The following is an 11,221-nucleotide window of genomic DNA, read 5'->3' on the forward strand; positions in this document are numbered from 1 at the left end:
AATACATCTAATTTTCGTACTGCAATTTTTTTTTGTTCTAATGGTAAACCATTTTCACATCACAATGATTTTGACATAGTTTTGAGAGTTTAACAAAGTGCTAACAAAGTGCATTGTGGCTTCTAAACCATTTCCATATTACTTGTTATTTTCACTTATATTTTCTGACTCTTTTGTGTTTTTTCCTAACTCAAACACAAGATGAACATGAGACATATCAATGTCGGCATCAACACACAAGATTATATTCAAATAATTCACACACACATACAATAAAACCAAATATATTAGTGTATGGCAAAACCATTGAAAGAAAACAACCGTTGGTAGGGCAATTAGTGCATCGGCCGAAAATTAACACACAACCACATTTTTAATAGCATCAAAATATATTAGAATTTAGAGCCAAATATGTGCTAGAATTAGTATCTCACAAGGATAACAATGAAAACCTAGTATGTATTTGGTACAAAGAATCATCAACACATCCCAATAATTCTGAATTCTCAGCATTTGGTGGTGTCATAATAAATCAAAAGTTTCGATGAAAACCTAGTGTTTCTGACAATAATATATTTGTTTGTTCTTAATAGTTTTTGTTGCTGTTTTCAATGGATTTGATATCAACTTCATCTGAGAGTAGACAATTGAGTGTTGAAACTTCGTCACTGATTCATGATAGTTCTCAATGTTACTCCCCTAGCAATAAAGAATCATGGAAGTCTTTAGTCTTTCAATCTATTAAAGAGATTGAAGATTTTTATAGTAATTATGCATAACACACTGGATTTTCTATTATGACTATGTTGAAGTCGAAGAATAATTCACAAAATAAGAAATCAGATAAGGTACATTATGTGCATTATGTTTGTAACAAACAAGGTTTCAAGAAGGGAAGTTTGCTTAATCCTAACAACAGGCCAACATCAGACAGTCCACTGGTTATTGAGTTTGTGAAAGTGAAAGAAAAACCTGAGGAAAGGGTTGGTTGTAAAGCTGGAATATATTTGAAGCTGGATGAAGTTTTGAATGTGTATAAGATTTATAGATGGGATGTGGCTCAATGTCATCCATTACATAAACCAGAGCATTTGTGTTACCTGAGATCATTTCGAGAAGTAAATGAAGTTCAAGGATAACTAGCTCTAATAAATTCTAAAGCTGGAATGTCGATGAGAACGTCTTATGAAGTTCTTGGTCAAGGAGTTGGAGGTATGGAGAATCTTCCTTTTCGGTTTTCAGACTTAAAGAACTATCTAATGACAATTCGTCAAAAGGAGATGGTAGTTGGTGAAGCAACTGTAATTCAAGAATTCTTTAGAAATGAAGCTCTCTCGAAACCATCTTTTTACTATGATATCCAAGTTGATGCTGAAGAAGACATAGGTAGCATTTTTTGGGCAGATGGATTTATGCAACTGGATTATTCTCTATTTGGTGATGTCATCAGTTTTGATACAACTTACGGAACAAACAATCAATATCGGCCATTATGTTGTATTTTGTTCTGGCATGGTTAGTATAGGTAGGAGTACATTTTGAACTGCCTAGTGTCTAGGTGTGTCTGTCATATGTGTCCGAGATTGACTGTATAAGATTGATAAAGTTGCAGGCATTTTTACTTAGCCAGAAATTGTCTTGTGTGATCGATCTTTAGTACATACTTATTAGAATACTTAGTGTCTAGGTGTGTTTTATCATTGAGTTTATTCACTGCTGAGGCGTGATTTCTTATAATTTGTGATTACAGACTAGCATAAATGCATTATAATTTAGGGTTGGTTTCATTATTTAGTGTAAGTTATATATATGTTGTATTTTGTTTTGTTCTGATTTAGGTCATTTATTGGCCATTATTTCAGCTGCCTTTATTGGTTTTGACAGTCATCGTAAGAGTGTTTTATTTGGTGCTGCGCTATTGTACGATGAGACAACAACTACTTTTGATTGGTTGTTTACAACATTCTTGAAGTGTATGTCCAATAAGAAACCACAGACTATATATACAGACCAGGCTAGTGCGTTATTGTGTTCAATTCCGAATATTTTTCCAGGTGTTTTTCATGGGATTTGTTCATGGCACATGGCAGAGAATGCAAAGAAAAATCTTGGCTCTCGTGCAAACAGTGCATTTTTCGATGAGTTAACTAATTTGGTTTCAAATGTAGACGATGAATCAGATTTCGACTATAATTGGGATCAGATGATGAAAAATTGTTTTAATGGAAGGCCTACTTTAGACTTTAGGTGGCTTGTCCAAACTTACGGAAATTGTATGCATTGGTCTTCAGCTTGGGTCAAGTCACATTTTACAGCTGGTCTGAAAACAACTCAGTTAAGTGAGTCTTTCAATGCTTTTCTTCGTGGATTTCTGCAGCCAGACCATTCACTTGTTCGATTCTTTAGTCATTTCAACATTATGGTTCAGAGAATGAGGGATAATCATGCTGAGTTGGACTTCAAGGCTGCAAACACTAGAACAAAAAATAATTATCCCAACTGTCAGCTGATGCGGTCCGTTGTAAACAAGTACACACCAGCTTGCTTTGCATTTATTCACATGCAGTATGACCTTTCCTTCAAATACTATTATGAGGAGGACATAACAAAAGGGTCTGCCTTTAACAAGTTTTTCAAAGTTTTCACAATTGAAAAGGTTGATGATAATTATGATGATGTTGATAATGATAATGACGGGCCTTCCAATGTCGATGTTTTGGATGCAGAACTTCAAGAAAACCTTTTCCCAAGTTTTGAAGATCATGATCGACTTGATGAAAGGGTTGTCACAGTTGACATTAGAAGCAAAAGTTTTAGTTCTTCATGTCGTATGTTTGAGAACAAGGGCTTCTTATGTCGACATGTTTTGAAGATCTTGGAGTTCTTAGGTGGTTATGTGCAATATCATTTTTTGAAGTCAATACCTGGACAATATGTTTTAAAGCGTTGGACTAGAGATGTGCGTCCGTCTGTTTATAAGCTGAAATCTACCATCAATGTTGGCACTGAAGACACCACTCAAGCACAACGATATCAACAAATTTGTGTTGTTACCGTTCAGCTTTCTACACGTTTTTATGCAGATCCGGAGGCATCTGAAATTTTTCTCGACGGTGTTCTTGAAGCTGGGAAAAAGGCAGAGGAGTTGCTTCTTTCTAAAGGTATTCGTACAGACCCATCTTCCGTGACGTCATCATCCAAGTCTTCAAAAGGAGCTGTTGTCGGTGAACCATCTGCTGGGGTGAAGTCCACTGCACCAAAGTTCAAAGAAAGACCAAATCCAATTAAGTCAAAGAAGCGACTTAAAAGTGATTATGAAAAAGCTAGATAAAGGCAGAAATTCCTTATAAATCGGAAGAAACAAAAGAGAGATGAGGAAGCTTTAAAAAAAAAAACGGTCACTGATTGATTGTTTTTATGTTATAAGTTTGTAATAGATTTTATTGGGAATATTTTGATATGATCTATTGGAAATAATACATTTCACATTCTTTATTGTTATGTATTGATGATTATAGGTTGTTACAAAACCATTAGACAATTAGTTTGGTTTCACATAGAACACTATCAAAACCATTAAACCATACGTATGGTTTCTGTAATAGTTTTTATTTAAAACCATTTAAAAATAATACTTGGACAATTATATTTATTTTATTTACCATTTGACAATTATTTTTCTTTCACATACAAGTTTATTTAAATGTTTATCACATTTGTTTTTATTTACAAAACCATTAGAACCATGTACCAATAATAATTTCACTTAAAACCATTACACCCTTAACTTGGTTTTACATAGAACACTATCAAAACCATTAAACCATACTTATGGTTTCAGTATTCCATACCCCTAATTTTAATAAAACTAAATTAAATTGGACATTCTTGGGCCAAAAATAAATGTTTATCACATTAGAACCATGTATTAATAATAATTTCACTTAAAACCATTACACCCTTAACTTGGTTTTACATAGAACACTATTAAAACCATTAAACCATACTTATGGTTTCAATTCATCAAAATTCATAAACATCTATATACAAAAATCCATTATAAACTTGACACAAATTCAGAAATTCATAAACATCTTTATACAAACTCAATAAAAAAAAACATTAACACTAATCCGGTGTTAGCTTTTGAAGCAATTCTTCATAGTATGAAGTTGCTTCCTTCTCCACATAGATTCTTTTGATATTGCTTGAGTCGCTTAATATTGTTGAACAAATTCCAATTCTCAAATCCATAGTTTTTGAAACCCTGCCATTCTTCCCACGCTTTCTCGTTTTGGACTAATCTTTGAACGATTCCATTTCAGTATTGCCACCGTCCCATTCAGCAAGAAACTTCATGCAAAAGACTTCACAACTGTCTTTATCACATTGATTAGGCATCTTTGGTGTTTCCCACTTGAATGTGCTAAACTGGAAAGGCATTGTGATTTTTCTTTTCTTATACAATTCTGTCACAAATGCTTCCACCTCCTTCAGCCACACATCAAACATCTTCTTGTACACAGTTGCTTCGCCATTCTTCATGTTCAATGTCTCTCCTTTCAAGCTGTTCAGGAATTGAAATTTTTGGCTCTTGAGATTCACAACGAAGCATACATAATGAAAACCCGGATCTCCAATTAGTGCTGGCGTCATTATCTATTTCATCAGTAGAATAATCAACACCATATAAGTCAAATAATCAATATGTAGAAATCTCCAAAATTATAATGAACTGAGTCTTACATCTTCTAAACATGTAGGGTCAATAGCCTTCCAATCCATGTATTTGAACTTTTTCAGTCTTTCAATGAATCTTTTACATGCAACTGGGTTCGTTATATTTAGGGCATCGGGTCTTTGCAAGTCAACCTGTATATATAAAATGACTAAAATCAATTCCCAAAAAGACCTAAACAGTATGTAAACTTTTAACATTAATGGAATGTAATGCATACATAATTTATGAAAGGTGTAACCAGTCGTGTCATTCTTTCATTTGGTTGACTCCAGTTCAAGCAATTGAACCAGGCATTTATCATAAAACATGACACTCATTCATCTTTTTGAAGTGACCACAAGTCTCTCCTTTGTAGACTGAAAGCATGAGCCTTGTTATCCGAGCAATACAAAAGCTCCTCCCTAAATTATTATAAAACATTTAGGATTTGTTTGTACTATTAGAATATTATTTGAGATTACTAACCTAATAAAACAAGAAATTAAACCAATAGAATGTTTTATTTAGTAACCAAATAAAACCATTGTTAGAATGTTTTTAGAATGTTAACAAAGCATACTAATTCATATAATTTGCCAATAGATATTTAAAATAATTTTCCCTTACTCATCATGTGAAATGCTCCATGCAAATGTTGATATGTCCTTCTGCATCTTACTTGCATTTGGCTCATAGACAGCTTCATCGTAGGGGCTTGCAAGGTATTTTGATTTCTTCACAGCTCTCCTACGCTCAGGGTATGTGCCACCAGAATAAAGCATATCATGCTTCTTTCTTTTCTTTGTCTGCACAGTTTGGACATTATCCAAGTCGATTATTGCATCTGGTAACACCGACCTTAATGGAATTGCCCTGTCAAATAAATTACATAATTGTTAGTTTGCAGAATTAATATTGTGCAGAATTTAATGAATCAATTGTAATGTAGAATTGTCACATTGGTTGATTCTTACTCTATAACAAAGTGTTTGTTAGGTTCCAAAGGCTTCTGCTCCTTCGGGTTCTCCTCTAACATCAAGTTTGCTTGCTTCACATTCTGTTTTAACCGATTCACTATTGGCAAACACATCACATATAAAAAATCATTAGTTAGTTCTTATAGTTTTACACATTACAAATTAAAAACCATTAGTTAGTTCATATATATTCATTTCTTACCCTGCATTCGAAGCTCCTCCCCCATCAAAAAACTCTCGAAACTTCTCTGGTTTCTCCGTCTCCATCACATTGCTTGTTTCACATTGTGGCTTAACTGATTCACTATTGGCAAACACATCATATAGAAAACCATTAGTTCGTTCTTATAATTTTACACATCACAAATTCAAAACCATTAAAACACATCATATATATCCATTACTTACTTTGCATTCAAAGCTTCTCCCCCTCATCAAAAAACTCAAGATACTTCAAGATTGTTTCCTGTGTAAAAGAAAGATCTATATTGCATGCTTTCGTCACTGATTCATCAAGTCTTTTGGCATCAATTTCATCTTCTTCATTTTCCTCATTATCATCAATGATTTTATCATCCATCTCATCTGCTACATCTTTGTCATTATTCAACCTGAAACCATCAGTAAAGCATATGAAACAACAGATACAGTTTTTCATGTGAAGTGTCATTGAACATGATTTACAAAATTATTGTTCAGAGTCTTACAATTTGATGTGAAGTGTCATTAAGAGACTAAAATTAGATGCAATACCTTTCTCCCCCTCGAGTGCTTGTTTGTGGTATGGATGATTTTCTTTTCCGGGTTCTCAAACTTCTATTCTCCTCGGGTTCAGGTTGCACTTCAATCGGATTTTCCTTGGTTGTGTTTGTTTCTGTTGTAACTGCATCATTTTTCACAAAAGTTCCAACATTTCCCTCAGCTATTCTTCTTTCCAAGGTTTCCGCAGCTGTAGTGTAGATCCGTATACAAGACCTACAATGATTAAGATGCATTTCTGCCTGCAATTTTTTTATGTATATGTACTATTAGGATTTTCAAAACCATAATATTATTCATAATAACTATGATGGCCAATATATCACATCTGTCGTACATGATGATGCTGATCGATGTTTTGTTTGCATACATAAAATATCAATTATGTGCTATAGTAATCAAACATTATTTTGAAAAATTCCAAAGAAGTATGCTTGATGTTGTGACCATTTTCCTTATAAATTAGCTCCCAGTCTGAGTCTTGCATAATTGCAATTTTCATTCCTTAAATTATATGTGAACCATATAAGATAATAAGAGCCAATCATATACAGAAAACGATGAAACAAAAAATCTAAAAATGATTTCCTGGACACTTATTATGAAAACTATTTGTAAGGAAAAGCTACAAATTTATTCCAAACTCTAGATATCACGATGATGGAGAACATTATTCTGAAAATTTAATTTCAAAATCTTTAAATTTCAAAACCATAATATTGCATGAATAGTAGTTAGATCATTATTTTCCTCTCACCTTAGAGAGTGGACAGGTATCTGCATCAAAACACATTACATGCGGACCTTCGTCGGTGTTGTACAGTCTAGTTACCCCAGCTGTCAGTCCATGCTCGAGTCCCATAAGGTCATGGACCTTCTGAAGGTCTTGGTTTGCCGCCTTGACATCCCAATCACGAAGTGAAGGCCGCTTGTATTTTCCTGTCAGGAATGGGCTTCTCTTCCCCATTTTCTCCAAGTAATTAATCTGCACAATAAAAACATGCACATACATAAATTAAAAATCCACCACTTAGTTTTTTTAAAAATACAAATATATATATATAGAATGATCACCATTAGGAAGTGGAAGTCCGCTAATGGATTTGCAACTTTCGGAGTTTGCAAGCCTTCTTTCATATACTCAAGAACATGCGAGCATCAGTTATAAGAAGATACCCTAGCTGGATCTTCTAATATGTGCGTATATTGGAGAGATACGAAGCTACTATTAGTTGGGCACAAAATTTTGTGATTTATAAAACATATTGCACCCTTCACCCAAGCTTTTGGATTCTCTTGAGTCTTCAATATTCACTCCAAATCAGTCACCCTCACAGAAGCAGAATAATTTCCATTCAGCCCTAATTTTATCCTCAATCTCTTAATTGCTTCAACAGAGCAGAGATCAATGTTAATCTGCTTCCCCGCCATTGGAAGCTCATAGACCCGATGTACATCTTCCTCTTTCAATGGAAGTACCTCGGTCTTGCTTAATGCTATCCACATGTTCTCTTTGTCAAAGTTTTTAACTATCCAATCCACAAAGAAAGTGTGGACTCTGTTCCAGTTGCAGATATGAACCATTCCCCCAAAGCCACTTTCATTCAATACATTAATGATCTCCTCCTTTCTTTGTTTGCCATTTACTGAATTCATAAGATCATATACCTTAAGTATACTCATCTTATGTCTCAGTTTTTGGTTTGCATTTTCCTCATATGAACTTCCTTCATTCTTTTCTTTGCTTTTAGCCTCTTCTTTTCGTTCCTCCTCCAATTGTTCTTCATTCTCTTGTTTCTTTTTTTTACTCATCTTTATGTGTTGTTTTTTTTCTTTGCCCTTAGCCTCTTTTGTTTTTTGCTTCTTATTTTTATCACCTTCAGTGACATTCCTTTCCTCCTCTTCCATTTGTGTTAGTCCAATACTGAATGATGGCAATGGCTCTAGCTCTTTAGTTTTTTTTCACCTGCATGAGCAAATAAAACCATTAAATACATCTAATGGTTTTGGAGTACAACTCACCAAAACCATTACAGCACAATGGTTTTGGTGTTAAGAACATTGAATTAGTGGGTACATGTATCAATGAAATGAATTTCTTAGGAAATGGTTTCTTGTCAAAAGCAAAATGTATTTCTAAGTACATAAACCATTTCCCAAGCAGAAAATAGTGCAAAGTTAAAAATATATTCATACTAATGTATTTCTTCAAAACCACGTTAAATAAATCATCACATAGAAGTGCCTAGTTACACAAATCAATAATTTGCATTTTGTTTAGCTTTCTGCATATATGGAAGTTGGAACTGTATTAATAAACTCACTTATTCAAGCCATTTCATTCATTCTGTTTTTGAGCCACTTAGCAATGACTTTATCGTGATATATTGTTTGTGACTAGTTAAACTCAGGTCATCTTTACAGGTCAAGTAAATGGTTAAAACTTGAGTGTATTTTTGAAATCAATTAAAAGAATATGGTTCTGCAATGTCTCTAACAGAACTGGGTACCTAGTTGCTAAACTCAGGTCATCATCAGATTTGTAGAGAAAAACATTGGGATGATGTTCATTTTGTAATAGAACAATGCACTAACCAACTAGAAGCAAATACAATTATGCATGGACGATATTTTAGGCACTAATAATAAAAGCCTAACTAAATTTGAACAAGAAAAACTATAACATGTCAAGCCTGGCTAATTGGATCGATCATATCATGATCAACACTGATGCAACTCCATTATTAGGTGGTACATGGAATCAATCAGAACTAGAAGGGTTTGGATTGAGCAAAGAGAGTATGTTGTTTGCTTATTATGTAGCAGCGGCCAACATATTTGAGCCTGAGGGGTCTCTAGAGAGACTTGCATGGGCAAAAACAACAGATTTGTTGCAAATACTGGAGTTGAATTTCAAAGATGAAGAAACTAGGAATGCTTTTGTAGACCAGTTCAATAAATGCATTATTGGAGGAAACTACTCATACGAGTAAACAACATATCTTTCTAACAATTATTGTGTATGCTTATTAATGTGTGTCTTAAAATTTGAGTTGTGTCTAATTCAAGAAGTTAGTAGTTACCATATATCTAGCATATCTAGTAATAATATTTTATATTTGAACATTGGTTAATAGCTCTCTGTTGACGTTAAATTTCATCGCTGATGCAACAAAATATGTTTTAGATATGCATGTGTAATTTGTTGCAGGGGGTTAGACGAGAACAAGAGAGAGGAAAAACTCATGGGAGTTAAGAACAAAATATTGGGATGCTTTTCCGAGATATGAGTTAAGAACATACATGTAAATTGAAAATGTACTTGCACTTTATAAAAAAAAAAACTTACTAGTGGCATGATATTTGATTAACAACACATAAGTTATATTTGTGACATGAAGAATAAGGAAGTTATAATATACCATACCACTTAAGTAAAAGGATCATAAGAAGTACTGTTATGTTCATTTTCTTCCACTAGATTATAATTTATCTATTGACAAAAGCTTATGGTCTACAAGTGTACTATTCAAGTCAGAGATCATTCACTACAACCTAAAGACTTTGATTTTGGAAAAAAGAAGTCATTTGCATTTCGTGATCAGGTGAAATAACAACAAAATTAAAACAAAACATCAATAACCAAAAGCAAAATTACATGAACTAAAATCAAAAGATGCTATATTTTCAAGGGTTTAATGACAATGCAACTAATTTACATTGTCATTCTCTAAATGACAATGCTGTCATGAATGTAAGCTCAAATATTTTGTAATTATTTTTTAGTATTTACAATTCAAAATTAAACTATCAATTAGGGTTACACAAATGCAATTACTTTCCAAGCTAAACAAAACCATTTCTAAAACTAAACAAATTCGAAATTAACTAACATTTCCAAATTTAAAGCACAAGACAAACTTTCAAAACTATTTGAGCAAGAAATCATATATGATAAGTTCGAATCTGTTTCGTTTTCATCATTTTTGTTGTTTGTTTCGTTTGAGTGGTGATGAACTCTGTGATGGCGATGAATGCTTCAGCGACGGTGGTTTTGAAATGCTTCAGCGACGGTGGTTTTGAAATGCTTCAGTGACGGTGGTGTTGAATGCTTAGGTGACGGTGATGTTGAATGCTTCGGTGACGGTGGTTATGAAATAACGGTGGTTCTAACACAGCAACGGCGGCCATGCAACTGATCGGCGACGGCGAGGGTGAGCGATTCGTTTGGTTTTGTTTTGAGCGATTCGTTTTCGTTTCTTTTCATTTCGTTTCTGGTGGTGATGAACCCAGCGATTGTGGTGGCAATGAACACAGCAACCAGCGAGGTTGTGGTGAGCGACGGTGGTTTGGAGAGAAATGACGGTGAGCGACGGTGACAGTTATGGTGAAGGACGTGGTTTCGTTTTTGGAAAGAAATGATTTTGGTTTTTGGAGAAATGAGGTTCTGTTTTTGGAGAGAAACAAAATGGGCTTTAGTTTGATTTCATTTGGTTTGGGGGGGTGTATGACAAAATGGGTTGAGGTGTAGGAAGCAATTATGCACGGTGCATAAGATATCCTTATGCACCATAACCACTCCCGATCACCATTAGCTACTCACCGGATTATGCGGAAAAACTAAATGAGGGAACTAGGCCAACCGGGACAAATGGTTCTGGCATAATAAATGGAGTTTTTTCTGCTATAACAAAGAGCGTACACCGTTTAAACAGGAAGTAAATTGAAACTGGAATCCTTAAGATAGACACAATATAGGCTACCC

General features: G+C 34.1%; 3 protein-coding genes across 3 annotated transcripts; 1 reads left to right on the forward strand and 2 right to left on the reverse strand.

Annotated features, from left to right (window-relative positions):
- Positions 1-1,166: 1,166 nt before the first annotated feature.
- On the forward strand, positions 1,167-3,331 carry LOC112417344 (protein FAR-RED IMPAIRED RESPONSE 1-like). Its single transcript, XM_039829046.1, has 3 exons — positions 1,167-1,515; positions 1,839-1,973; positions 2,055-3,331. The coding sequence occupies exons 1-3, from the start codon at positions 1,167-1,169 to the stop codon at positions 3,329-3,331; spliced, it is 1,761 nt and encodes a 586-aa protein (XP_039684980.1).
- Positions 3,332-3,930: 599 nt separating this feature from the next.
- LOC120577424 (uncharacterized) lies at positions 3,931-6,001 on the reverse strand. Its single transcript, XM_039828811.1, has 6 exons — positions 5,900-6,001; positions 5,695-5,794; positions 5,348-5,593; positions 4,959-5,142; positions 4,747-4,872; positions 3,931-4,659 (listed from the first exon to the last, which is right to left on the reverse strand). Exons 1-4 carry the CDS (start codon positions 5,922-5,924, stop codon positions 5,055-5,057), a joined length of 459 nt encoding a protein of 152 aa, XP_039684745.1. The 5' UTR covers positions 5,925-6,001; the 3' UTR covers positions 3,931-4,659; positions 4,747-4,872; positions 4,959-5,054.
- Positions 6,002-6,165: 164 nt separating this feature from the next.
- Positions 6,166-8,126, reverse strand: LOC112417503 (uncharacterized). The gene is made up of 4 exons (XM_039828810.1): positions 7,531-8,126; positions 7,214-7,441; positions 6,451-6,698; positions 6,166-6,291 (listed from the first exon to the last, which is right to left on the reverse strand). Exons 1-4 carry the CDS (start codon positions 7,591-7,593, stop codon positions 6,279-6,281), a joined length of 552 nt encoding a protein of 183 aa, XP_039684744.1. The 5' UTR covers positions 7,594-8,126; the 3' UTR covers positions 6,166-6,278.
- Between the last annotated feature and the right edge of the window lie 3,095 nt (positions 8,127-11,221).

Source organism: Medicago truncatula, chromosome 8 (genome assembly GCF_003473485.1).
Source record: "Medicago truncatula cultivar Jemalong A17 chromosome 8, MtrunA17r5.0-ANR, whole genome shotgun sequence".
NCBI classification, from domain to species: Eukaryota; Viridiplantae; Streptophyta; class Magnoliopsida; order Fabales; family Fabaceae; genus Medicago; species Medicago truncatula.